At 35.2% G+C, this 27020-nt stretch overlaps 8 protein-coding genes and 1 long non-coding RNA gene across 12 annotated transcripts in view; 5 read left to right on the top strand and 4 right to left on the bottom strand.

Moving 5' to 3' along the window:
* Positions 1 to 201: 201 nt before the first annotated feature.
* Positions 202 to 8317, bottom strand: LOC126758226 (ran-binding protein 16). 3 transcript variants are annotated; one of them, XM_050472347.1, is made up of 21 exons: positions 7986 to 8317; positions 7658 to 7887; positions 7430 to 7595; positions 7125 to 7354; positions 6834 to 7050; positions 6680 to 6778; positions 6471 to 6617; positions 5916 to 6389; positions 5657 to 5862; positions 4970 to 5114; positions 4757 to 4904; positions 4465 to 4618; positions 3962 to 4367; positions 3763 to 3901; positions 3622 to 3699; positions 3483 to 3544; positions 3281 to 3420; positions 3100 to 3219; positions 2967 to 3037; positions 1411 to 1517; positions 202 to 606 (listed from the first exon to the last, which is right to left on the bottom strand). In XM_050472347.1, exons 1-20 carry the CDS (start codon positions 7986 to 7988, stop codon positions 1435 to 1437), a joined length of 3318 nt encoding a protein of 1105 aa, XP_050328304.1. In that variant the 5' UTR covers positions 7989 to 8317; the 3' UTR covers positions 202 to 606; positions 1411 to 1434. The 3 variants fall into 3 exon arrangements, with proteins under 3 accessions (XP_050328304.1, XP_050328305.1, XP_050328306.1); XM_050472348.1 differs by lacking the exon at positions 1411 to 1517; XM_050472349.1 differs by lacking the exons at positions 7430 to 7595; positions 7658 to 7887; positions 7986 to 8317 and having other exon boundaries at positions 7109 to 7223.
* A 447-nt stretch (positions 8318 to 8764) lies between these two features.
* On the top strand, positions 8765 to 10571 carry LOC126759615 (protein-serine O-palmitoleoyltransferase porcupine). Of its 2 annotated transcripts, none has more exons than XM_050474495.1 (2): positions 8765 to 8883; positions 8957 to 10571. In XM_050474495.1, exon 2 carries the CDS (start codon positions 9013 to 9015, stop codon positions 10471 to 10473), a length of 1461 nt encoding a protein of 486 aa, XP_050330452.1. In that variant the 5' UTR covers positions 8765 to 8883; positions 8957 to 9012; the 3' UTR covers positions 10474 to 10571. The 2 variants fall into 2 exon arrangements, with proteins under 2 accessions (XP_050330452.1, XP_050330453.1); XM_050474496.1 differs by having other exon boundaries at positions 8803 to 8890.
* Positions 10572 to 10985: 414 nt separating this feature from the next.
* On the bottom strand, positions 10986 to 11275 carry LOC126759622 (uncharacterized). The gene is made up of 2 exons (XR_007667033.1): positions 11200 to 11275; positions 10986 to 11141 (listed from the first exon to the last, which is right to left on the bottom strand). It is a non-coding gene; the product is annotated as an uncharacterized LOC126759622 (long non-coding RNA).
* Positions 11276 to 11856: 581 nt separating this feature from the next.
* On the top strand, positions 11857 to 13228 carry LOC126759621 (TM2 domain-containing protein CG11103). Its single transcript, XM_050474513.1, has one exon. The coding sequence runs from the start codon at positions 12510 to 12512 to the stop codon at positions 13158 to 13160; it is 651 nt and encodes a 216-aa protein (XP_050330470.1). The 5' UTR covers positions 11857 to 12509; the 3' UTR covers positions 13161 to 13228.
* A 1452-nt stretch (positions 13229 to 14680) lies between these two features.
* Positions 14681 to 16689, bottom strand: LOC126759619 (cathepsin B). The gene is made up of 5 exons (XM_050474511.1): positions 16572 to 16689; positions 16360 to 16499; positions 16056 to 16304; positions 15350 to 15517; positions 14681 to 15285 (listed from the first exon to the last, which is right to left on the bottom strand). Exons 2-5 carry the CDS (start codon positions 16492 to 16494, stop codon positions 14806 to 14808), a joined length of 1032 nt encoding a protein of 343 aa, XP_050330468.1. The 5' UTR covers positions 16495 to 16499; positions 16572 to 16689; the 3' UTR covers positions 14681 to 14805.
* Positions 16690 to 17314: 625 nt separating this feature from the next.
* On the top strand, positions 17315 to 18709 carry LOC126759618 (syntaxin-16). The gene is made up of 3 exons (XM_050474509.1): positions 17315 to 17570; positions 17631 to 17764; positions 17825 to 18709. The coding sequence occupies exons 1-3, from the start codon at positions 17487 to 17489 to the stop codon at positions 18675 to 18677; spliced, it is 1071 nt and encodes a 356-aa protein (XP_050330466.1). The 5' UTR covers positions 17315 to 17486; the 3' UTR covers positions 18678 to 18709.
* LOC126759620 (RNA-binding protein pno1) lies at positions 18607 to 20193 on the bottom strand. Its single transcript, XM_050474512.1, has 3 exons — positions 19868 to 20193; positions 19721 to 19814; positions 18607 to 19189 (listed from the first exon to the last, which is right to left on the bottom strand). The coding sequence occupies exons 1-3, from the start codon at positions 20065 to 20067 to the stop codon at positions 18776 to 18778; spliced, it is 708 nt and encodes a 235-aa protein (XP_050330469.1). The 5' UTR covers positions 20068 to 20193; the 3' UTR covers positions 18607 to 18775.
* Positions 20194 to 20490: 297 nt separating this feature from the next.
* Positions 20491 to 22734, top strand: LOC126759614 (synembryn). The gene is made up of 2 exons (XM_050474494.1): positions 20491 to 20718; positions 20889 to 22734. Exons 1-2 carry the CDS (start codon positions 20638 to 20640, stop codon positions 22485 to 22487), a joined length of 1680 nt encoding a protein of 559 aa, XP_050330451.1. The 5' UTR covers positions 20491 to 20637; the 3' UTR covers positions 22488 to 22734.
* Positions 20638 to 27020, top strand: part of LOC126759616 (blood vessel epicardial substance) — a 53209-nt gene continuing 46826 nt past the window's right edge. Inside the window, exon 1 of the mRNA XM_050474504.1 lies at positions 20638 to 20718. The gene's annotated coding sequence lies outside the window, so the exon portion shown is untranslated. The remainder of the gene's footprint in view (positions 20719 to 27020) is intronic.

Here is a 27020-nt window from a genome sequence, read left to right as displayed (position 1 = left end):
GTAGCGAAAAGAAGCAACGACTGGCGCACTGTTGTTAGCTCGCATTATAATTTTTAATGCTTATTTGTCATCTTCGCATAAAAATTAGTCGATTACAAAAACAAAAATAATAATTTCCTCCTTCGTTACGGGAACGAAACTATACGTTTACCAAAAACATTTATCAATTTTCTACCTAAAAAGCAGCACACAGCAATAAAATCATTATTTACATAGATTGTGTTTATTAAAATTTAACTTTGTACACGTACAAAATAATCAAGTTACGTGTAACATATTACAAACTTTTTTGTTAGCAAAATAAAATCGAGTCATCGCAAACAGTCAGCCATTTATCAGTGCCACTATTAAAGCCCTTTCATCAGTTACAATACACCTACTATACTGCACACGCGGTTGCAGCAAAATAATGTATTAATATTAATATATTCCTTATGATTTCTCCTTATTATATTCTATTTTAAATATGTATAAATAAGTTTTTATCCAATCGAAATTAACTCAAAAAATGCAGGACAATAAATGTGTCAACAAGATGTTTTCCTTCCAACAATTATTATACTGAAACTGAATAATTGGTCTCAGAATATACTTGGTACGCATTATCTAAAAATAAATAAATGGAAACAAAATCAATTAGTTTTCTTTATACATTGTATATAGTAGTATGTATATAATATTTGCTCTTGGCAGATATTCGGTATTAGTGTAAATATATTTTTACAGTTTATTTGTTTGTATTTTCTCTAATATAAGCCTTAACACTTATCACAGATTTATGATCACCTAAGTTCATTAAAAAGGCTTAGAAATACTCTTATATGTATTCTTTGTATACTTTGATTTCCATTCGTGATTCCAAATAATTGACTTTTATTCCTAACCTATTTATTCATCATAACCTATCCTCTTTTCCTTTTTATCTTTACTTTTATTTCTATTCATATCTATTTTATATCATGAAGGCACTTCTCCTTTTCATCTTGATGATGAATATTGATATTAGTGCAGTATTACAATTCTCCACTTTGAATGTTTCCACATCCTTCAGATTTATAAATAAATTCAAATATCGTTTTTGAAAAACTTTTTGTTTATTGATTTTTACTTGTAATTTTTTGTTTTTATCCCATGTTTTGAAAATCTATGTATTTGTTTCGATTCAATTGCCGTTATTTATTCTAATAAAAAGAACTTAACAAATTTGTAACTAAATTTTAACCTAACATGACATTAGCGGTTGTTTTGTTTGCACAGAAATATTATTGGTAAAAATATAGCATTTTCAAACAACAATAAGCCTTATTTTATAATAATACTATGTGAAAAACATGAACTTAATAGTTATTGGGCAACAAAAAGGCATTGTTAGTCCTTACAACCGTTAATAAGCATGTGATTTAAATTTACCCTCCCAAAGGTCCTGGAAAATATTTAGTCATCATCTCTCATGTACTCTTTCTCGAGCTCGTTGAGCAAAAAATCATTGATATCGCTAACTGAACTGATAACATTAACTGAAATAAATAATAAATAAATAAATACGTGAATTGTAGGACTGTGAATTGATGCGTTCTCGTATGTATGTACATACATATATGTATATATATATAAAGAATTTTTTAGAGTGAGTACACAGTTACCTTACGCTCCGTAACGCCCTCTTTTGGGGAAAGGCAAGTTAATTGACAAATGTCAATTATTGCTAATTAATATAAATAAAATTAAAATACGAATGCCTTAAAATATATTTCTTTTTAAGGCAGTATGACACAAAAAACGACTGTCGAACTGCAGATATGCAACTATTTCATTCATGACTGTAATATCAATCTAACATACAATATGATTCTTACATAAGCATATCAGCAATAAACAAAATATCAAAATCAAGAACGCAAACATATAAAATGGTTTCATTAGCTTACTAAACAGGATTGATATAAAGTCTGCAAAGTATATGACGTTTGAGAATTTGTTGTGGCACTAACTTTTGTCCATCCTCAAAGTATGCAAAATTATTGCACTTTTTGTAATTTTCATAAATGGTTATACGTTAAAGAGACAATTTGCACAATCTACCAAAAATTGATGAGACTTTGAAGATTTTTGAGATCATGGATAATCAAAAAAAGTTGTTTAGTCGTGTGTTATTTATATGCGAGAAGTTTGAACGAGTTTCTTTTCAAATTTAGCTGTTGGGCTTTAAACAAGGCACTGTCTACTTTTAAGCATCCTTATGATACAGTTGAAGCACAACCACTCTTCTCATATAAGTTCAAGTGAAAGCTTGCCACAATAAAATCTCTTAGTATTTGAGATATCGTTCTCACATTGTGCACGTGTTTTTTTTATCTCTAAGAACCTGTTCATTTGTCGGATCCCCTGATATCGGATTATTATAAAATAAATCTGTCATAAAAATTAATTTCTTGTACGGAAAACTTTATCATTCGACATGATATCTTTGGTATAGATTATTGTCCAAGGCATTTTGGTATAGATTGCTCAGATCTAACAACAATACCTTGTTGACTATTCAGAAAGATATTTTTTTCTTATTAAGTAACCCTAATTCAACTTAAAAGCTTACATATATCGAAAGAACTAGGAAAATATTTTCCGTTGGCTGCAAACCGTTGGCTTGGTATTTCTTTAGATTTAGTTATACGATAGTATCGAAATTTATACCAATTTAGCCTCGATAGATATTTTATAAACGATATACATGTAACTACTTTCCGTTTCCTTAAAATTGAAGCTATAGATGAGAAAATATCACCTTAATATTATTAAACTTAAGAATTAAAAAAAAAGACTACACTGCGTAAGGGTCACTAAATTCAAACAAAAATGTAGTTAAATAGATACATAAATAATATATGCCCCTCTACAGCTATCAAAAACTTTGTGGCAAGTTTTCCTAATTGCGCGGATTAGGTTAGTTAAAAATTTTTAATACGAACCTGTATTATAACTTGATGATTTTGGTAAATTAACAACGTCACGACGGAAAGAAGAGAGATTTTGCGTAAATCTAAAATTCGAACAAATTAATATCAATATATACTATAATTAATATACATACAAATCACATACTTCTCTTTATTTTTGCTAGAAACGTTGCGTTCTATCCCGACCATGAGATCATCAAACCACTGTGCCATTGTTTGTTGTTTATCCAAAGGTTGCGAACGGATTATGTTATCTTTTAAGGATCTGTAATAAAATTTACTTAAGCCTTAGCGATTAATACGCGTACTAGATGAATGGCACGTACCTAAAATAGTCTTCATATAGGAGAATGAGTACTAAAAGAGGGCGTGACATCGACCACTGATTCCTACAATCTTCTGCCATGACGTTATTCAACAATGTGGACATCATGTTTTGCAATAAATCTGAGTTCATCTCCACTACCTGAAGACAGTTTACATTTTATAAGAATCTAAAATAATTTGGTAACTGAGATTAGCAAGTACCTCAAGGAACTGTACATTTTCGGGAGTAATATTTCGTAACTTCTTGTTTGGGAATGTTGAAACTAAAAACATACGATACATATTTTTGGAAACAAATACATTTTAGAAATTCTTATTTGAAACCAAAACTCATACGTACCTTTTAATTGCAATTGTTTAAATATATATGATACGATACTGTCTAATATGGAACAACAGCTAATATAAATTGTTGAATCTGATTTGTACAAAATAAATATTACAAATAATTTTAAATAATTCTGTTTATAGTTTTTCTTACCTAAAGCAGAAAGACCTTTTGAAAGACTTTCTAATATATAAACAAATGCTCGCGGTTCCAAGCCTGCCAAAAATGTTATATGGTCCTGTGACAAACAGTTAAGCAGACCATAATATGCCGAAGACAATTTTGGGTATTCCTAAACGTAATTAATACCGTCGAATAAAATGTTTAATGTATAAATACTAATAATACCAACCAATAAATCGTTTTGCTGTATAGACATAATAAGCTTCGCAGCAATATTCAGGACATTATCAAGTGTGTCATCACCGTATAGTTTAAATACGCCAAAATTTACATAATTACCACCTAAGGCATTTTTAAGAATTAAAAAACAAATTGAAATGCCTTTTAAACGCATCGGATACTGTTGATCTCGAGGGACATCTAGATGCAATATTCGATTGCCGTAAATGCAAATTAATTTTGACGCTTCCCGGAACAACAAAATTCCCATTGGACTGGATACATTGCCTTGCAGACGTTGAGTGCGGCAATGCACAAGCTCGGCGAACAACTTCAGTACTGGAGTTGTAACGGCTGGGTCATGGGCCCACAACTCTACCGCGCGTATTAAGATAGGCAAGTAGTCCGCGTAATAACTTTAAAGAAAGGGAAACAAATATTATTAACATTTTCTCATTACAATTTGAATAGGGTGATACTGAAACACTTGAATACTTTAAATAAGATACTTACAGCCATTCAAAAAGCATTGTGTATGGTATACGTGCATTTAAAGGTTGAGCTAGGCCACGCAAATCTCGAGCCAAACCAATAATTGCCTTCTTAGCTTCCTCGTTGGGAAAACTATTAGAATCCATTAACACTGTGCCCAGGGACTCAAACTGATCTGTAAATTTTTTATAACGCAAATACATGTTAATTAGAATATATTTATGCGAAATATGTGTTAAATGCGATAAAGTTTTCAACTAGATTCATCATCATACTAAATCATTAGTTAATAAATATATTATTTTACAATTACTTGTTAGAGGCGTTAAAAAGTTGTAGAAACGTTCCTCGTCTTCTCCTAAGTCGAACATAAGCAAACGCCCAAGCGACGTGTAGAACATTGTGCGACAACGCATTTCCGATAAAGATGAATTGGTGCCCAAAAATGGAAAATGTTCACTCTAGCAAATGTTTAAATGAATGTTATAAGAAAATCTTGCATAATATAAATGACTCATCTACTGACCGTGTGGTGGGTTAACATGAATTGCACCTCCTCCAGTTTTGCTAGTTTTCTAACAGAGTTAAAATGCACTGACAGATCCGAAAGCAACATTAGTGTCTTAGTTATGATTTGTTCAGAGTGGCCCCAGAACTTAAGATTAGTTATACTGCAATGCAAGTTGGAAATTGTCTCTTTTTAATTATAAATCTATATTCATATTTCCCCCTTATTATATATCCTGAAAAGGACTGTTTAGAGCAAAGGTGTAATCTCCGAAGAAGTTGTTCTATTTATTTTTTCTATGGAAACTTGTATTTGTGAAAGGTATTATAGCTCCGGTGCAACCGAAATTAACTGTTTTTCTTATTTGTCAATAGTTGAAGGGCTGTGAATTTTAAAACGAAGGGTCACGGAAATAATCTACAAATTCATTACATAAACAATTAGGATATTTCCTTAAAACGAGGTGTCAACCACACTAAACTGACTTAATTTCTGTTTTTTATATTTTTAGTAACGATAATATTAATGTATTAGTAACTTTTTGTTTTGAATAGATAGCTTAAATATAAAACAGATAGATCTTTTTGAAATATTAATCAAAGATCACTGCACTTTACGACGTTCTATATTAAAGACCTAAATCAATTTAATGATGTTGCCCTATCGGATTTAACAGATTTATACATGTTAGTATATTTTACCCACATTTTGCGATTAATAAAACTTAAGAGCATTTGTTCATCATTTAAACCAAAGACTTCACTCAGTCGTTTGTAAACATTTGCTTTTTGTGTTTGTTCAGTGATGTGCATTTTGCGTACTTGTTCCAAAAAACTTAAAACGGCCAGTTCGAGTTTCTCACAGCCTGCTTGTGGTAAACGCGCGTCCGTTAAACTCATTAATTGTAAAACCTGAAATTAGTTCCTCGTAAAACCTTTCTGTACAAAATGCAACGCGTACATACTCTTATCACTAATTCCGCATCCATTGTATCATGGTCATCATTAGAATTAACTGTGAGGCGACCAACAATTGCTGAACCAATAATATAAACTAGCCATGTCAATTGCAGTTCATGAACTGTGATATCCATGGGATTGGCGTTCGGCGTCTGTAGCAAATTCTCATACTCTCTAGCCTTTTGGTCAAAATGCTGAACAAGTAGAGTGCAAGTTTTGTCATATTCACAACGTTCAATCACAGACAATTGCTCTAATTGTTGTTGAACCATACACAAATCATCCAAAGGATCCTCCATATTATCACGAACAATAACTGGAACAGCATCTAGACGTGACTCAATATAAGCCTTTGTCACCTCAGGAGTATATGTTCCTAATAAATGTGGTTCAGGAGATTTAACGTACGGTACAGATGCTACCATTCTTTGCCACAACGTGAGCAGATAATGTACACTGTTGGGTGCAAACTGCCACATCTAAAAAAACAAACAGTAATTTTAGAGCTTCTAACTATAATTATAATAACAAATATTAATATAAAATTAATAATTACGAACCTGTAGCGATTGAACTGTAAATTTTGCAATCAACTGTATTGCTTCCGGATAACAGGGAACCGCTATAAGTTCACCTAATTGATAGTTTGACTTAAGTCGAGCTAATAGCCGACAAAACTCATGATAGTTATCGGGATCACTAAGCCCCTGTAATGTGTTTGTATTATTAAAAAGTGCAAATCAATGCATACATTACATACAAAACTTACATGTAGATTCATAAGAATATTTTTTACTCCTTCTACTAAATGAGTAAGAAATTTTGTCCTTTCTGAATTATTAAAAAGGGACCGACGTACTGAAGTCATCTATTCAAAGAAATAAGTGAAGGTGAAATTAGCTATTTTAATTTTTTTAACATACTTGTACGAGGCAAGATAGTGAATAGCTTGCTAAACCATTAGGAAGTATCTGATAAAGATCGAAAAACAACTTTAATGTATTAGAATCCAAAAATGCTGGTCGCCAAGATGTTGGTATTTGAACACTGTTCATATCGTCCGACGATTCATCCGTTGAACTTCCAATAAAATCAAAGCTTAAGCAGTTTTTCGTTAATCGCAAAACATGTGATATTAGTCTGCAGATATATGAAATATATTTATGAATTATTGTCATTGTTAAAAATGCATTATTACAAAATTTTATACGAACGCTTGTTGGGATTCATCCATAAAATTTAAATTTTTACTGTTGTCACGAGCAGTGACCAATAAAGAACAGGATAGTAAAAAAATGTCATAAAGTTGCTGATCGCGGAACGATGTTGCGATTTTTCTATTTTTCGAAAAAGTCAAATTCACATCAACCTCAATTATTGAATTCATTTCTAGAACAAGCTGCGATAAAATCTGAACGCCGATTGTGCAATGTTCTACAGAGCCCTAAAAATCGTATATTATTATTAATAATATTTAAAGTTCATATTTTTCATTTCTTACACTGATAAATGTATTTACCTGTAAAAATTTCTTAACATCTTCGAAAAGATTTTGAAAAATCAATTCGCTTTTATACATGTCGAACCAACCATATTTAGTAATTTTTGCAAGAAGTGTAACCAGTGCTTGTACCACAAAATGTTGTAAATTGGGACGATTAGCCAAATAATTCAATACATAGCTTCTGCAGAGAAAAATACAATATTCATAAATATGATCTTTTAAGGACATTAAAATTTTTTTAACCTTATATCAATGCGTTGTTCCAAATTCAGTCCTTGTATTAATTTTGTTAGTGTCGTAGCAGCTAATAACTGTGCATAGCTAGAATCTGCGCGCTCTAATAACATTTGACATTTGGGAAGCGCATCTTGGCTACTCACGAAAGCTACTAAAGCCTTTTCAGCATCTGATCGTATCACTGAATCGGTGGCCTCATACAGCTGCTTACAAAGTATTTCTAATTGTTGTATTTCCTGTTAAAAAGTTTTGGAGAATCAACATAACCTTTAGCTTAAAACATTTTAAATGGCGCTTGATATGTTTTTATGAATTAACAAGTTTTTTAACGTACCATTATTCCTCAATCAAAATAGTAGAATAGTAGACAATTAACACCACTGTTAAAAGGTGGTATATTCTTGCTTGGGTTTATTTGATTTGATCGTATAAAACTATCCAAATTCTTGGATCTTTGTACCACAAATGAGCGCCACTAATTTTTCACTATTAAAATTTCTTAAATGACCGTTTTTATATACGAGGAGTAGCATCAATCCAATGCTCGCTTGTTTATCACCAAACTCCAGCAAGTGTAGTAAAAAAAGTAAATTGTGTTCATAAAATTACAATTTTATGTTTCTCTGTATTTTTCTTGTATTTCAACAGCGGCCATTGACAGTTGAAAAGAGATGCCACGTAATATAATCATGGTGTTAAGTTGTACTAAAAAAATTAAAACAGGCTTCTTTGTGCTAAATAACATATAAAACAATCATTTTCCCCGCTCCTAATTGAATAAGTATATTTTTATCAAAATTTCTGTTTCAATTTTTACACCAAAAGGAGGTAAGGATTTTATGTATATTAATCATTTAATTTTCATTTTAAGAATTTTAAATTATTGCAGTGTAATAATAATGTAAATAAAAATGTATGTTCATATACTCGCTTTTATGAGTACGATTACATAACAAACACAAAATAAAATATTAAATAACAGAGGGAATCACAGAAGCTGAAAGCGTTCATTCTGACGTTATTTTTTATCTGTCTAGCATAACGAGAAAAGTTTTATGTAAATCAGCCATTACGATTTCATTAAAATGCAACCATGAGAGATGCGTAAATGGAGACCGGCATTGGGATATATATGTATTGGTGTGTATTTAAATATTATATACATGTAGTAAATATTCAAAGAATATGTAGCAAAGGAGGTAAAAGTGCGTAAAGGATCAAACCATTGAAAAGTAAATAGTAATAGCTATTTAGATTTAGAAATGTAATATAATACACATATAAATTAAAATTCAATTTCCATAGATTTAAAGATAGACGAAGTAATTTCCGTTAAAGCTCGTAAAAATAAATCTGAATATATGTACCTGTCATATTACAACTATGATGAGCCACTTGATTATGCCGAAGAGGAGTATGATACCATATTGGAGGAAAATCAGTCAATTAATTCGTGGGCAAACATTTGTGAAAGCTGCATTATACCATCCACTATGCAAATTATATGGTACATGGCAGTTTTAATTGGTTTTAGTCTCTTATGCCGCATGGCATTTGTATTTTGCTATTACCTCCCAAACAAAAAGGAGTGGCTTTTACATCTAATTTCTATATCAGCGGGATGCGGTATGTTAATTGTAGCTGTGGGCACTAATTCATTTTTTATTATATTTTTTGCGATTATTTCGTATTCGATTATTCATTTAGTAAATTTGTTTTCACCTTTTAGAAAAAATATTGGTGTCATTATGGTAATATGTACAATTTTGACACAGCTTTGCTCTGAGCAAATATGGAAACATCAAATAGCTTGGCAAATGATTAAGGGATCCATCATGGTTGTGAATATGAAGATTATATCTATAGCTTTCGAAATGGAGCAAACAGTATTGAAAAATCAGCGCGTTATAATTGTTCCTAATGTATTTTCCTTTTTTGGTTATATTTTTACGCCTGCAAATTTAATCGTTGGCCCATGGGTTCCATACAGTTCTTATTTGTATAGCATTCGCTTGAATCCAATACATCAATTTCGTATGCGAAGAGTGATGTGGTGCGGTTTTTGCTGTTTGCTTTCGCTTGGTTTTATCAATTTGTCGAATTGCATTGTACCATATTTGATTTCAGATCCTCCGCTAATTTGGGTACGAATATTTCGTGATGCATTTGCGGTTCGCTGTAGCCATTACTTCGTCAGTTTTTTGTCGCAAGCTTCCATTACCGCTGGTGGTCTGTGTCTTGATAAGGACGATAAACCGAATAAGTGGTTGGGTTACATGGTCACACAGCCTATACATATCGAATTCCCTAGGTCACTGAGTTCAGTGGTACGAGCATGGAATATACCCATGCATAAATTTCTAAAAGAATTTATATTTCGGGGAATTTATAAACGGTTTAAAAGTCATTTTGTTGCAATTTTTGTAACATATTTAGTTTCATCACTTTTGCATGGCCAGTATTTGAAAATATACTTAGCGTTATTTTCACTGGCAATATTTGGTTTTGTAGAAAGCAAACTACGAAAAAAGATTTCTATCGCTTTTAATGCGTGTGTTACTACAGAAGCTTGCCAAAAGCCATGTCGTTTTAAATACTGCCCCAGTAAAGGTTGGCGAAGCGATGGCGCACTATTAGTAAAACTGACGAATATTTTATTTTCATTGGTGACAATTTTCCATTTAGCATACATAGGTGCAATGATGGAATCTATAGCTGACGAAGATAATGATTTTGCCGACAATTTAAATGTATGGTCGACAGTAAATTTTATTAATCATTGGTTAGTGTTGCTTACATATGCTCTTTGTTTAGTTATATAACCAATAGTGTAATTTGGCATTAAATGTAAGACGCTAAGTTAATTTATTTATAGTTTTGGAAATAAATAAAACACTTCGTGTAATTATATGAATTAAAAGTAATGATTATTTACTATGGAAACCTTAACTTTCAGTATTATATTATATGAAAATAAGTATAGTCGAGAATATCCACTCTATTTTCTCGACGATATTGATGGATTCACATCCCGAAAGCAAAAGTGCCTAGGATAAGCTGCATTCTGCAATGCAGCGAATGCGAAAGCTTATCTTTGTACGAAACCCGTTCTTTTCCGCATCGACAGTAACTGATCGTTCTTTTGGAAATTAATTATTGGAATATTATACATAGGAATCTACCTCAACACACAATAATAGGAAAGCTAGCTGACTCGATGCAAGCAGTCTTCTATCGCTTGATAAAGCAGCCATATACATACATACTTATAAAAAATGCAAAGCAATAAGTATTTTAGGTAGTTTAAAAACAACTGTAAAAACAAACAGTTAGGTAAGTTTTTAAAGTACTTGCATTTTATTTTCAATTGTGAAATATAATAATAAAGAAAAAAAATATACTTATGTGTATAGTTCCTTTAACACATTGACTGACTGCCTAGCCAATTTTTGTTAAACCCATATTATCCTCGCAGTTTTTTTCATAATACCTGCAAAAATTATCAAAGAACCTTGAAAATTGGAATTATTGTGCAGATATTAGCCTACCAAGAAAACTTCAAATTTACGTCCCGTCAAGGAGCATGACAACTTTTCTATCATTCTTGGTGGCTGCTAATGTGTTAAAAGGAATATGTATACTATCCCACATATTAGGTTGTCAAAAATGTCCTGCGGAATTTTCGCTAGTTGGCACTGAAAGCCCGTAGTTCTAGTTTTATTCGTCGCGTCGGGTCATGCTATAAAAATTGCGATAAAATCGCTGAATTGGTCGAAAGAGACCGGCATAGAAGCAGCCGTAGCATCGGTCAAGGGCTGGGCATGAGTCATCAAAAATTCATTTCAATTTCAATAAAAAAAAATCTATAAAAATACCGCAAGACTTTTGACAACCCATTATGTAAGTGTTTCGGATAGTTTTCTTAACTCGGCAGAAACCTAACTCTTAATTTTAACAGAAATATGTGGTTCTTAAGACGGAATTGACAAATCTAACCGATTCTCTTGTGGACATTTTCAACGCATGGGAGAAGGCTTCGTTGTTGTATGTGAATACAACCGTACAGATCGTACAATGGTTGTGAGACGCTGAGTTGAGAATAACAATGAACTTAATCTTCTGTGGCAATAATTATTGTTTTACAATTGCTAACTGTATTTTGCCACTTTTTTTTATCTAAACTATATAACTTGAAGCGCTAAGAAATTTACTGGGGATGAAAAAATTTAAACCGTATAGCATAATCCGAAAAAAAATGTTTGAATTAATCTACAGTTGTGTTTTTTATTATCAGATAAAACTCTTTGGAAATATTTTCTTGAACAATTTTCATCTTAACAATAACATTTTCCAGATGACAATGACAACCTTTCTATAACTGATAGTGTAAAGCTGCATCTAGTGATTCCGTTCCGCCCTTCCGTAGTGACAACGTAGTTGTTATGCTAATTTGAGCATTTTTGCTGTTTCAATGTAAATTGAAACGAGTTTGCTCTTTTATAAGCAGGATTGCCAGTTTCGATATTTTGTGGTATTCAAAAATTAACTTGAAGTATTCTTAAACTAGCTCGAAATTACACTAAATACAATTATTTGTAATTAGGTAGACCATTTTAATAATTGGATTCTAGTTTGAATGTTTTACAATATGAAAAATTATAACTGAAAAGTTAGATGTGTGCAAAACAATGTATACAAGTTGAGCATTGGCATTATTGCTCAAATGGGTTCAAGAGAGAACAACAAAACCTAAGTTGTCACTACGGAAGGGCGGAGCGGAAATCATTAGTTGCTGCTTAAGGAGTAATGTCAATAAATTGTAAAACTTAATATTGTTATTTGTGGCATAAAATAAACTATGGTAACGCACAGTAAACACATCCTATTTAATCCCTTAACTGTATTAATTGCTTTGGATTTAATTTCACATATGGGAGTAGTGAGTGCCATCCATGCACGCAGTGAAAAAGAAATGCAAACCACAGCTGTTCAATCGGTTGTGCCTATTACGTCTCCATCGTCTTTAACTGGTTCAGCCGCAGTATCCTCAGATTTCAACCCACTTGGACCAATGGTTATGTGTTCGTTTTTGCCTCGTGACTTTTTGGAGTGCAAAGATCCAATTGACCATGATAACAATAATACAGCCAGGGCAGTAAAAGGTTACGGATGCCTACGTTTTGGAGGATCTACGTATGAAGAAGTGGAGCATACAGAAGTTCTGTGCACAGTATTTTCCGATATTGATTGTTATGGACCACGAACATTTTTACGGGACGGTGTGCCCTGTGTGCGCTACACAGATCATTATTTTGTGACCACACTTATATATAGTATTTTATTAGGGTTCTTAGGTATGGATAGATTTTGTTTAGGCCAAACAGGCACAGCTGTAGGAAAGCTATTGACACTTGGTGGCGTTGGAGTATGGTGGGTTATTGATGTTATCCTACTTATCACAAACAACTTGCTTCCAGAGGATGGGAGCAATTGGAACCCTTACATATAAGATGGGAAGTACATATTTCCAAAATATTGTGATATTATAAAACAATAAAATTTTAAATTTAATCATAATTTCTAGTTATTGATTCTTTTCATTAATCGACCTAATTTAGAAATGTATTATTTAACTTAATATCTTCTTCTTAATTGGCGTAGACACCGCTTACGCGATTAAGTGGCGACAATTGGATATTCCAAGCGTAGCCAGGTCCTTCTCCACCTGGTCCTTCCAACGGAGTGGAGGTGTTCCTCTTGCTCTGCTTCCCCCGGCGGGTACAGCGTCGAATACTCTCAGAGCTGGAGTGTTTTCGTCCATTCGGACAACATGACCTAGCCAACGTAGCCGCTGTCTTTTAATTCGCTGAACTATGTCAATGTCGTCGTATATCTTATACAGCTCATCGTTCCATCGAATGCGATATTCGCTATGGCCAATGCGCAGAGGACCATACATCTTTCGCAGAACCTTTCTCTCGAAAACTCGTAACGTCGACTCATAGGTTGCTGTCATCGTCCAAGCCTCTGCACCATATAGCAGGACGGGAATTATGAGCGACTTATAGAGTTAGGTTTTTGTTCGTCGAGAGCGGACTTTACTTCTCAATTACCTACTCAGTCCGAAGTAGCACCTGTTGGCAAGAGTTATCCTGCGTTGGATTTCCAGGCTGACATTGTTGATGGTGTTTACACTGGCTCCCAAATATACAAATTATATACAATTTCACGTCAACAGTGACGTCAGTGCCAAGTCGCGAGTGCGACGACTGTTTGTTTGATGACAGGAGATATTTCGTATTGCCCTCGTTCACTGCCAGACCCATTTCCTTGTCCAGTCTGGAGAAAGCAGAACTAACGGCGCGGGTGTTGAGGCCGATGATATCAATATCATCGGCATACGCCAGCAGCTGTACACTCTTATAAAAGATTGTACCTGTTCGATTAAGTTCTGCAGCTCGAATTATTTTCTCCAGCAGCAGGTTGAAGAAGTCGCACGATAGGGAGTCGCCTTGTCTGAAACCTCGTTTGGTATCGAACGGCTCGGAGAGGTCCTTCCCGATCCTGACTGAGCTTTTGGTGTTGCTCAACGTCAGTTTACACAGCCGTATTAGTTTTGCGGGGATACCAAATTCAGACATCGCGGCATAGAGGCAGTTCCTTTTCGTGCTGTCGAAAGCAGCTTTGAAATCGATGAAGAGGTGGTGAGTGTCGATTCTCCTTTCACGGGTCTTTTTGTAATTCCAATCGTTGGGCATGCTTTCGTCCGACCATATTTTGCAAAGAAGCTGATGCATGCTCCTTATCAGTTCTTCGTCGGCCGATAATCCATCGGCCCCCGCTGCTTTGTTGTTCTTCAGACGGGTAATTGCTATTCGAATTACTTAATATCAATATTAATAAAAAGCTGTTTTGATTTGTTTCATCAACTATATAGTTGAAAGAACGTATTATATTCTTTAAAATCATTTTGTTTCGTATTTAAATTAATATAAAAATTTCGTAAGATATACAAATAAAACGCAATACTTCTCAATTAACAATTAAAATATAGATATATATGTATGCATTAATATATTACATATTAATAATTTCCAATAAACATTTTTGAAGGTCTTAATTACGAATTTCCTGCCCTATATTATATCGGATATTTAGTTATTTTCAATCCTGGGAATACCTGCAGATATCGAGCTTTCGATTCCACAGTGATCTTCGCCACGCAAAATTTTAAAGTATCCATTATTTCCCCAATCTGTATTCCATGAATTGGCTATTAACCAGTATGGTGTATTATTTTCAACTCCCCATCCTAAGATACGAATAGCGTGACCTCCAAGGGCCTTTCCCACTACATGTTGATAAACACCGTCTTTGTACAATATTAAATCTTCATAAACTGTAAATGCTCCCTCAACAGGACCATTTTTATATATTTCTTCTTGGATGTCTCTCTGATTGCGGCCGATGGAATACGCTTTAGCACCATAATGTTTATCCTTTGCGTAATCACCTTTATAACTAGCTTGACATTTATGTTGACATCGGGGAGTCTTTCCGTGTTCACCATCGCAGGATGGGCGCGTACCATTTACGTGATGTTCACATGGTGCAATCTCATATGGACGACAACCCTGATATAAGACAAATTATACAATTTGTTTATAAAACGATTATATGTATAATCATAGGCTTTACCTGATTAGAACCAAAAGCACCACCACTAACTATACCTTTTCGAGTCCAATAGCTCCAGGCAGCTCCTGGAAATCCTCCGTTGCATCCAAATCCACATGTATGGCAACATGATACCAAGTCGTCAGCAGAAAAGTGAAAATTTTTGGTTCCGTTGGAATGAATGCAAAACTATCCACGGAATATTGAAGTTTTAATAAAAGTGTAGGTTTTAGATTTAAATTTATGCATGTGTACTAAATAAACTCTACAGTATTGATGATAATTTCTGTCGATTGTACATATGTATTAAGAACAAATGTATGTATATGTACATATATTTTTTGTATATATTAAGAACAAATGACTCCTTGCGATAAGATTTATTATTAACAACAAAATTCCACGGAATGTTGAATTTTTAATAAGTGTAAATTTTAGAGTTAAATTTATGCATGTGTACTAAATAAACTCTACAGTATTGATGAAAATTTCTGTTGATTGTATGTATTAAGAACAAATGACTAATGCGATAAGGTTTAATATTAATAACAAAGCAGGTATGTGTATACATATATATATTTTTTGTATTTATTTTGCACTTAATACACACATTTTTATGTATTAGTGTACGAGATAGTTAACGATACGCAAAAAAAAGTTACAAACAAAGGAAAATATATGTATGTATTTCGATCAACTGTACTCAATTTATATAGCATTCACTTACCCTATCTGACATTGCTTCCACTGCTCCAAACGCCCAACACGATCCGCAAGAACCTTGATCTCGTATTTCCGAAATAGTAGGACACTGAGACCACTGCTTTCTCGAATCAAATTCCTCTGGCAATTCAATTTCGCTATCACCAGATTCTTTTATTAATTGTGATAGTGCGAATTTATGCGAATCTGGGTGGACTCCCATTAAACCACGAATGTATTTCTCACCGATAGATTCAGGAAAATTCCTCCCCGGCTAAAAAAATTTAATATTTAGTTAAACCAATAAGTTCCTAAATAAAGTTTCTTACTGTCCATGTTTTCGCATTATTGCGCACCAGTTCAATGAATTCATTTGATAAAAAATGCGCATCAGTTGCATCTTTTTCTCCAGATACTACGATAGCAAGAGCCAATAAAAAAAAACCAACGAAAATAACTCTCATTTTCGCTAAAACAAAATGATGTTAATATATAAAAAAATAGAAATTTTGGAATAATCAATAAAAAAAAAAAAAATTACCTAACTGCAAAAAGGTTTCCAAGTAACAAAGAATAGTATTATGTGAGCTTATCGAAATCGCACAACAAATTAATCAAATTTGACAATAAAATATGAAACCTAATGTTGAACGGTTGTATAGAGGAGTATCTTTTATTACAAAAGGACAGTTTTGAAAGCTTTGAGTTAAATTATAATCAGGCCTCACCTGCGATAATATTTTTTAAAAGCGATCAAAGCCATACTGTTTAGCATATCTACGCTGCCTCTTCATAGGCAACAATTATTTGAATTATAAAATTCTGCCAATCCTATGTGTATATATGTGTACTAAATTTGGTAAATGTTCAGCAGAGCGGCTTTTCCGAAAACGTGCTAAACAGCATCAATAATTACGTATATATAATTTATAGAAAATATATTTTTAACATCTAAAGACGTGTAAAGTGCAAAAGTGAATTTTTGATTTCGGGAAATACGATATTTTTATATTAAAACAAAGAAAATATTGGTTTTAAAAGCACGCGCCTAACATATTCGTAAAGTAGAACCAAAAACGAGTATTTTAAGACATTTCCCGTGAAAATTGGTGCACGTCTTCGGAAAAGCCACTCTGCTGAATATTTACCCTAAATTTCAATATTATTTTTGTAGAAACTAGTCGTACGTATTAAACTGGCAAAATTTCAAATCAATGCAAACAAAATTTATCTGAATAATTATATCGGGTTGTATTGCCGCCTTTATATTGACATCTCCATTGAAATTATTACCTCTAATATTAATGTGTTAACGTCAATTGCCTATGGAAACAACAAATAAACAGTATACATTAACATATGGATGAAAAATTAATCAAGTGAAAAAGTTATTGACGTTGGATATCTGCAATAACCATTTTAAAATAACTAATGTTTTAATTCTGATATAAACAATATGACTTCGCGTAACCTAACTGAGGTTTTTGTGATAATGCGCAATAATGCGTCCAAACATCGAAATTTGTATTCTGAAAGCAGAGTATATTATTTAATATCAAATATAATGTATGTTTTAATAAATTTCTTCCATTTTGGATAGTCGACAGATGATGCAGAACGTTTAATTAATAATTCAATCCGCGATGCAGAGGAAGGTTTAGAAATGCGGGATGACTACGGTACTCCTCCTTTGTGGATAGATAAGTTGGAGGAAGCACAATACACTTTATCTAAGTATTCGCATATGTAGGTTTTATTATCGATGCAGTAAATTTACTTTCCAACAATTTTTAGAATAAAGCCAAAACTTGATGAATTAGGTTCATTACATGCAAGACACCTGTTGCAACCTGCTTTTGATGAAACTTTTGAGGAAGAGAGAGAAATAGAATGCCTCAGCCAGGAGATTTCAAAACTTATCACATCCACTCACCGACATATACAATGCATTCGATCAAGTCTTGGTATAGGAACTAAGAAGGAACAGCGGTTAACAGAAAATGTGGTTACTTGTTTGCTACTTCAGTTGCAAGAATTGACCTCTAAATTTCGTAACAGCCAAAGTAATTACGTACGACAGCTGAACTCCAGAGAAGAACGTTCACAAAAATATTTTGGAAATGATGATTTCACAAACATTGACTTGGTTTCGGGTACTACAGATGATCATGATAATTTCGTAGATACCTTTGATAACTTTCTACAACCCGTTTCCTCTGTATTAAGTAATAATAAGTCTACTAATAAACGTGGCTATTTATATGATGATGAATCTTCTGAACAAATAGATGAAGATTTTCAACGTCCTTTATCGAACCGCATGACTAAACAGCAACTTCTGCTTTTTGAAGAAGAAAACACTCGCTTCGCAATTAATCGCGACGAAGAAGTCACCAAAATCGTAAAATCCATTTATGATCTCAATGATATATTTAAAGATCTTAGTCAAATGGTTCAAGAACAAGGTACTATATTGGATCGTATTGATTACAATGTCGAGCAAACTCAGACAAGGGTATCTGAAGGACTTGGGCAATTACAACGTGCTGAAATGTATCAAAGAAAAAACCGGAAAATGTGTATTATTATGGTGTTGGCATCTGTAACTTTATTCATGCTTCTCCTCCTTATTTTTACAAAGTTATAAATGTGAAAAATAAATATTTGTTATTAATTCAATATCTCAGTAAATTATAGTTCATATAATTATCACCAACATAATAATAATTATAATTATCTATTATTTCACATACGTTCTGACAACCGACTAGCCACTGACCGGAGATTCCCGTATACTTTACTTGGGGGTGAACCCAGAATAAGATTACAAATGGCCCTCCGTGCTAGTTGAATATTTTGATAGCTCCCTAAGATGTGAATTTTGCTGTCCGCCAAAACAATGCGAGTTTTTGTAACATTTTCTATAGTGAATTTTGTGCGTCCTCCTTTGCCTGCCAAACGTCCTATTGCGCGACTCAAGTGATCACCACGTAGAGTTTTTACATCCTTTACTTCAAATGTTTCAACAAATAAATCTTCTAAACGAAGCAGCGCCAAAGCGTCATCCACTTCGAATCCACAAAGGAATGCTTTAACAAAATCAGCACCTTTTTGAAGATTAGATATATCAGGTGTTTCATCGCTAATTCTTAGCTCTACCTAGATGAATAAAAACCGTTACATTTAATTTGCATGAATAAATTATTCTTTAACAATGGTATGTGATTTCTTAAGGGGTTACGTGAGTTTACGGGGTTCAAAAAATCGACTTTATATTGTCTTTTTTAATTTTACAACACCTCTAGAATATTGTCCTAAAATTTTATTAAATTAGATCCGAGTGGTAGTTTCGGACATACTGCCTTGAGAACTTGTGTGCTCGAGGTTCCCTAGGCTAAGTGCGCCGTCTTTAAACGCGTTTTCGTCGAAATTGTGGTTTTGAAGTCTGTTGGCACGATTTCTCGAGAACTCAACCTTTATCTACATCAGAACTACCATTTTCATTAAAATTTACAAAGGTCATTGAGATACAATTCTTAAAGGCTTGGACGAAGGATTTTTTTTGTATTCGACCTTTTTCGAAAAAAAATCGCGAAATTTCAATTTTATTTGTAAAAATGTCTGATAAAAATCCATATTTAAGTTTAAAGTTTTAACTAAAACACGTATTTGTATGATCAAAATACTTACTTGTTTCGCTTTCATATTAAATCTTATTTGTAACTTCATATGCTCGACTACCGGAGTAAAGATTTTCATCCAATGTTCTTTAAGAGATGAGTATCTAACAAATTTTAATGTCAGTTTCAAATTAAATATATTGTACTGTGATAATACCTGTGCGGTGGAACCGAAATTTTCCTAGTATCACTTTTTTGTCGTTTTGCACGCGGTGCTTGGAGTCTTTGCTTTGTTTCCTGCAATGGAGACTCCTCGTCAACTTGCATCGCTGTGTTATAATCCGCAGATCGCTTTGGAGCCTTTTTAGTCTCGGTAGGCGGTAAAAAATCATCACTGTTTATATTTTCCACTTCCATTATTAGTTTTCTTTTTAAATGTATCTTTTGCCAGAATATATTAATCTTCTTGATTGCTTTAAAAACTTCTACAAATAAAATGTTACAAAAACATGTGGCTGAAAATATTCGTAAAAGAAACGTCAAACTGATTATTTACATACAAAAATAATTTGACATTCAATATCAGATCAAATATGTAGTTCAAAACAGTATATAAAATATAACAGAACGTCTTCATCTTCAATTATATTAGAAATGTTCTGAAAGCAAATCTGCATAGAACTCTAGCATGCTACATAGATTTGCATATTTGAGTATAATTATGCGGACGCTTAACTTATGTTCGTTACTTTGTTATTAATATGCATCTATAAAAATCCTCGTATCAAATGTATCACAATGCATAATAAGTCAATCGTAATCGGTGAATGAAATAAATATGTTTGTTTTAATAGTAAATGGGAGGTGTAGACATAGAATTATCGTATTGCAATATATGTATAATATGCCATAGTGAATGCATTTGTTTGGCTTTAGAGAGAAAAAGTTTTAAAGTTTTTTCTCTATCTTTTTAAACAAGAAATTTTAATGGAAGAACACAAATTAGAGGAATTGCGTAGCAAAAATTTCAGTCGGATTAAATCTATATTGACCGAATTTAATACAAAAGTAAGTATAAAATACAAATAATGGTAGATATGAATATATATTACGTACATATTTATATGTACATATATGCACATAGATTATAAAATCTAAACTGAAGTATGTACATACATATGGTATATCCCAAACAACAAAACACCGATGTAATATTTTTTTTATTCTCAACTGTTTAGAATGATGACCTTTTCAATTTTTCGGCTTTCCATGTGGATGGGCGCTGGCATGCTTTGTGGCGTGCACTCTTTGATATACTTAAAGACGATAGCTTACAGGACTTGCATGATCTCACTTTAAATAGTGTCCGTATCCTCACTAGAGACAAATGTAGTTTACAAACAGAGGATTTAGAAGAAGATGTATCTTGTCTTCTTAAACTAGCTCATTTGGAGCATCCTGAAGCTGTAGAAGTTTCTGATGCTACTGAGCCAACTGGTTGTGAGTCGAATGTCATTGATTCGGACGTATTAACAGTTCAAAGTGTTAATGTACACTGGAGTGGTAACACAACCAGAGTTGTAGTTGAGTCTCTTAAGTGTCTGTGTAATTTAGTATACCAATGTGCAGATCGCCGTCGCCAATGCGTAAAATCTAACATTACAGATGCTATTCTAAAGCGGATCGCGTCATCTGTACAACATCCTCCTTCAGTTGAATTTTTTGATATGAAATTGTTATTTTTGATAACAGCAATGGAGCCAGCAACCCGTACACGTGTACAAATTGATTTAAATGGGGTGGCTTATATGACTGAATGGCTTGACGAAAAACTTGTAGAGACAGATGCTAGTGATGAGCATATGGATTTATTATGTGAGATGTTAAAGGTAATGTTTAATATTACTACAAATTCTGACAGAAGCCCAAATGAAAATGAAATTCAGAGTCGACACTTGACTGGTGTGCTACGAAAGCTGCTATTAAATTTCGGAGAACTAAGGAATGAGCGAGAACGTAGCATAATTATGCACGCCATCAACCTTTTGACAAACATTTCTAGTAGTTGTTTGACAGAGTTGATAATGAAAAGTGAATCAGGAGGTCCGGCCTCATCATCTTTATTAATTTATGAAGGATATAATGTACGTGCATTAGAAATAATTACGAGGTATTTAAAAGTGATATTAGATGAACAGGAAAAAGCTGCAACATCTAATGAGCAAATTTCTCCAGTTCTAACATTGCTGGTGAAGTGTGCACGAAGTGATAGGATTTTGCGTCACTATATTAGAAGTGTAGTGTTACCCCCATTACGAAATGTTTATACACGACCGGAGGTGGGAAATGAATTACGAAATCATTTATGTCGGTTTTTGACTTTACCAGAAATGATGTTGCGTGATTTAGCTACAGAGCTACTTTTTGTGTGCTGTAAAGAAAATGTATCACGTATGGTAAAACATACAGGCTATGGTAACGCTGCTGGTTTATTTGCAAAGCGCGGTCTCCTAGGAGGCCGGCACGTCGAAAGCACTGATTATTCTTCAGATAGCGAGGACAGCGATACAGAGGAATATAAACAAGTGCAACATAATATCAACCCAGTTATTGGATGTTATGAGGCTCCGAAAAAGAGTCCTCTCGAAGGTATGTCTGAGGAGCAGAAGCAATATGAGGCAATGCAGCTTGTAAATCTAATGGACAAATTACACAAAACGGGAGTGGTGCAACCTTGTCGAATTGGTGAGGACGGCAAACCACAACCAGTAGATCATATTTTACAATTGCAAGAGGAATTACCTCAACAACAAGCGGATCAGAAACGTAAAACCTAAAAGATTTTAGTAAACTAGAAATGATACAAAGCCAATTTGAAATAAATGATAAATATTGAAAGTTGAATTTTAAAACGTAAACGTAAATAATAAATTACATTTATTTTTTAGTTGTTTACTCTTATAGCCGTATTATAAAAAAGTCGTTAATGTTACTTACTATATAACCAAAGATTTTGTATGTATTACATATTATATCGGAAAATTTATACTAATGTGTGCTTCAATAAAATACTAAGAATAAGAATTTGAATTCATAAAATTAATTTCACGCAAGTGAGGAAAGTTCTCTGATCGCCATTCACTTGGGAGTGGCCAGAAGCGATTCTTTTACACATGGCTCAAGCAGCTCACTACTTCCGGTCTTTGACCAAGTATCCTCTGGGTAGCCTAAGAACATCCGTTCGAAGGCGAGCTAAAGTGAGAAGGCCAAACATCCCCTACATAGGGTTGTGCGCTGGGTTTGGGACCCGCCACGTAAAAAGCTCACCCCAATGAAAAACCAACAGCAGCCTCGGATGAGAGACGATGACGACCATGGCAAACGAAATAAGGACTACGAATTAAGGGCATGCACCTGGAATGTCCGGTCCCTTAATTGGGAAGGTGCCGCTGCCCAGCTGGTTGATGTCCTCGTAAAAACAAAGGCTGACATCACCGCCGTCCAAGAAATGCGATGGACGGGACAAGGACAGAGACGAGTAGGTCCTTGTGGCATTTACTACGGTGGCCATATAAAGGAGCGCAAGTTTGGTGTTGGATTCGTGGTAGGAGAGAGACTCCGTCGCCGAGTACTATCATTCACTGCGGTGAATGAACGTCTAGCCACAATCCGCATCAAAGCAAGGTTTTTCAACATATCGCTGATCTGCGCGCACGCCCCGACGGAAGAGAAGGACGATGTGACCAAAGATGCCTTCTATGAGTGCTTGGAACGCGCTTATGAAGGCTGCCCCCGCCACGATGTCAAAATCGTGCTTGGCGACTTTAACGCCAGGGTGGGCAAAGAAGGTATATTTGGCACTACGGTCGGTAAATTCAGCCTCCACGACGAAACATCCCCAAATGGGTTGAGGCTGATTGACTTCGCCGGGGCCCGAAATATGGTTATCTGTAGTACTAGATTCCAGCATAAGAAGATTCATCAAGCTAGCTGGCTGTTTCCGGATCGAAAAACTACCAACCAGATCGATCATGTTGTGATAGATGGAAGACACGTCTCCAGTGTTTTAGATGTGCGTGCGCTCCGAGGTCCTATCATCGACTCGGACCACTATCTTGTTGCAGCTAAGATTCGCACCCGCCTCTGTGCAGCAAAAAACGCACGCCACCAAACACAAGGAAGGTTCGACGTCGAGAAGCTGCAATCACAACAGACAGCCGAACGATTTTCTACTCGGTTTGCACTCCTGCTCTCTGAGAGCACTCGTCAACAACGCGGTATAAGGGAACTGTGGGACGGTATTTCAAACTGCTTACGTAGAGCTGCAACCGAAAACATTGGTTTTCGGAAAGTGCAAAAGAACAGCTGGTACGACGAGGAGTGCTGTGTCGCAGCGGAGAGAAAACGGGCTGCCTACCTCGCAACGTTACGATCGACCACTACACGTGGGGGATGGGATAGATACCGAGAGTTGAAGAGCAAAGCGAGACGCATTTGTAGACAGAAGAAGAAAGAGGCCGAAATGCGTGAGTACGAAGAGCTTGATAAGCTGGCCGACAGGGGTAATGCTCGAAAATTCTACGAAAAAATGCGGCGGCTTACAGAAGGTTTCAAGACCAGAGCATACTCTTGTAGAACCCTCAAAGGTGATCTAGTCACTGATGCCCAGAGCATACTTAAATTATGGAGGGAACACTTCTCCAGCCTGCTGAATGGCAGTGAACGCACAACACCAGGAGAAGGAGAACCCGATTCCCCAATCGATGACGATGGAGCAGACGTTCCATTACCCGACCATGAAGAAGTTCGAATAGCAATTGCCCGCCTGAAGAACAACAAAGCGGCAGGGGCCGACGGATTGCCGGCCGAGCTATTCAAACACGGCGGCGAAGAACTGATAAGGAGCATGCATCAGCTTCTTTGTAAAATATGGTCGGACGAAAGCATGCCCAACGATTGGAATTTAAGTGTGCTATGCCCAATCCATAAGAAAGGTGACCCCACAATCTGCGCCAACTACCGTGGGATTAGTCTCCTCAACATCGCATATAAGGTTCTATCGAGCGTATTGTGTGAAAGATTAAAGCCCACCGTCAACAAACTGATTGGACCTTATCAGTGTGGCTTCAGACCTGGAAAACCACCTGGAGATATTCACCATGCGCCAAATCTTGGAAAAGACCCGTGAAAGAAGAATCGACACACACCACCTCTTCGTCGATTTCAAAGCTGCTTTCGACAGCACGAAAAGGAGCTGCCTTTATGCCGCGATGTCTGAATTTGGTATCCCCGCAAAACTGATACGGCTGTGTAAGCTGACGTTGAGCAACACCAAAAGCTCCGTCAGAATCGGGAAGGACCTCTCCGAGCCGTTCGATACCAAACGAGGTTTCAGACAAGGCGATTCCCTATCGTGTGACTTTTTCAACCTGCTTCTGGAGAAAATAGTTCGAGCTGCAGAACTTAATAGAGAAGGTACCATCTTTTATAAGAGTGTACAGCTGCTGGCGTATGTCGATGATATTGATATCATCGGCCTCAACACCCGCGCCGTTAGTTCTACTTTCTCCAGACTGGACAAGGAAGCAAAACAAATGGGTCTGGCAGTGAACGAGGGCAAAACGAAATATCTCCTGTCATCAAACAAACAGTCGTAGCACTCGCGACTTGGAACTCACGTCACTGTTGACAGTCATAACTTTGAAGTCGTAGATAATTTCGTCTATCTTGGAACCAGCGTAAACACCACCAACAACGTCAGCCTAGAAATCCAACGCAGGATAACTCTTGCCAACAGGTGCTACTTCGGACTGAGTAGGCAATTGAGAAGCAAAGTCCTCTCTCGACAAACAAAAATCAAACTCTATAAGTCACTCATAATTCCCGTCCTGCTATATGGTGCAGAGGCTTGGACGATGTCAACAACTGATGAGTCGACAGATTTATGGTCCTTTGCGCGTTGGCCACGGCGAATATCGCATTCGATGGAACGATGAGCTGTACGAGATATATGACGACATTGGCATAGTTCAGCGAATTAAAAGACAGCGGCAACGCTGGCTAGGTCATGTTGTCCGAATGGACGGAAACACTCCAGCTCTGAAAGTATTCGACGCTGTACCCGCCGGGGGAAGCAGAGGAAGAGGAAGACCTCCACTCCGTTGGAAGGACCAGGTGGAGAAGGACCTGGCTATGCTTGGAATATACAATTGGCGCCACGTAGCGAAAAGAAGAAACGACTGGCGCGCTGTTGTTAACTCGGCTATAATCGCGTAAGCAGTGTCTACGCCAATTAAGAAGAAGAATAGAAAGAATTGGTATTGTTAGAGTATCTAGATTTCTCAGTCTCTAAAATAGTATATACCTTCTGATTAAAAATGACTCGAACTGACTGAAAAAGCTTTATTTTCAAGTGTGTATATCAATTTAGTATCGCCTTCAAAATAGGCTTCTTAGCCAATATAATAGCCATCCTCTTTTTTTTTATAACCCTAATCTGTAACGGATCTCCAATAAAAGTTTAAATAGACCAGTACGGGTCAATAACACATCTCAGTAATATTGTGAGAGGCAATATACATATGGGCCTACATTACTAAATCCAATATACTTAACTTTTAGTGCCGGGCGAAATAGAGGTGTCTATGCGGAAAAAACCGGCCGAATTTCGCAGTTTTACAAGGGTTAGGAAAAACATCGTCCACAAAGAGTTCAAACAAAAAAATATATTTTTTTAATTATTTTTTAATGAAATTGATTAGATCATTTATAACGCATTACAAATTTATTTTGAGATAGAGTTCTCCCGCAATGGGAGTAAACCGCTACAAGGCGCGAGCCGATGTATCGGCTCAGGTACTTTTCGCAAGTACAGCTGGAGCCGATATATCGGCTTCTGGCACTAAAAGGGTTAATAGGAATGTAAATATAATTCGTCGTTCCATCGGATAATGAATTTGAACTCATTTGCAATTTTTTATAAAGGTATAAAAAAAGGTATATTAAGTTTGCCACGAATTGATCAGCATGATGAGCTGAGTCGATTTAACCACTTGCGTCTGTATGTACATACGCGAACAAGTATCTCAATTTTTAAGATGTCGACCTGACATCACGTGTTTTTCCCAAAAGCTGCTCATTTTTCGGAATCGCCGATATCGGACCCCAATATCATATACATAGCTGTCATAAAAAGAAAAGACCAGGTAGAGAAGGACCTGGTTTCGCTTGGAATCTCCAATTGGCGCCTCCTTGCGAAAAGAAGAAACGACTGGCGCGCTGTTGTTAACTCGGCTATAACCGCGTAAGCGGTTTCTACGCCAGCAAAAAAGAAGAAGAATTCGGAGATTACTCCGAAGAAAATGTTAAGA

This window comes from Bactrocera neohumeralis, chromosome 5 (assembly GCF_024586455.1).
Source record: "Bactrocera neohumeralis isolate Rockhampton chromosome 5, APGP_CSIRO_Bneo_wtdbg2-racon-allhic-juicebox.fasta_v2, whole genome shotgun sequence".
Classification (NCBI taxonomy): domain Eukaryota; kingdom Metazoa; phylum Arthropoda; class Insecta; order Diptera; family Tephritidae; genus Bactrocera; species Bactrocera neohumeralis.
The sequence above is the reverse complement of the archived record's forward strand: the minus strand, read 5'-3'. Positions and strand labels throughout refer to the sequence as shown.

Coding starts and splice junctions, on each gene's coding strand:
- LOC126759615 (XM_050474495.1), top strand. CDS start 9,013: ATGTACCTGTCATATTACAACTATGATGAGCCACTTGATTATGCCGAA.
- LOC126759614 (XM_050474494.1), top strand. CDS start 20,638: ATGGAAGAACACAAATTAGAGGAATTGCGTAGCAAAAATTTCAGTCGG. Junction 20,719..20,888: donor TGACCGAATTTAATACAAAA/GTAAGTATAAAA, acceptor TCAACTGTTTAG/AATGATGACCTTTTCAATTT.
- LOC126759620 (XM_050474512.1), bottom strand. CDS start 20,067: ATGGAAGTGGAAAATATAAACAGTGATGATTTTTTACCGCCTACCGAG. Junction 19,815..19,867: donor ATTTCGGTTCCACCGCACAG/GTATTATCACAG, acceptor AAAATTTGTTAG/ATACTCATCTCTTAAAGAAC. Junction 19,190..19,720: donor TTAATATGAAAGCGAAACAA/GTAAGTATTTTG, acceptor TTATTCATCTAG/GTAGAGCTAAGAATTAGCGA.
- LOC126758226 (XM_050472347.1), bottom strand. Junction 6,390..6,470: donor TTACAGTTCAATCGCTACAG/GTTCGTAATTAT, acceptor TTGTTTTTTTAG/ATGTGGCAGTTTGCACCCAA. Junction 1,518..2,966: donor ATCATCAAGTTATAATACAG/GTTCGTATTAAA, acceptor TATTTATTTCAG/TTAATGTTATCAGTTCAGTT.
- LOC126759619 (XM_050474511.1), bottom strand. CDS start 16,494: ATGAGAGTTATTTTCGTTGGTTTTTTTTTATTGGCTCTTGCTATCGTA. Junction 16,305..16,359: donor ATAATGCGAAAACATGGACA/GTAAGAAACTTT, acceptor AAATTTTTTTAG/CCGGGGAGGAATTTTCCTGA. Junction 15,286..15,349: donor GTGCTTTTGGTTCTAATCAG/GTAAAGCCTATG, acceptor GTCTTATATCAG/GGTTGTCGTCCATATGAGAT.
- LOC126759621 (XM_050474513.1), top strand. CDS start 12,510: ATGGTAACGCACAGTAAACACATCCTATTTAATCCCTTAACTGTATTA.
- LOC126759618 (XM_050474509.1), top strand. CDS start 17,487: ATGACTTCGCGTAACCTAACTGAGGTTTTTGTGATAATGCGCAATAAT. Junction 17,571..17,630: donor ATTTGTATTCTGAAAGCAGA/GTATATTATTTA, acceptor CATTTTGGATAG/TCGACAGATGATGCAGAACG. Junction 17,765..17,824: donor GCACAATACACTTTATCTAA/GTATTCGCATAT, acceptor AACAATTTTTAG/AATAAAGCCAAAACTTGATG.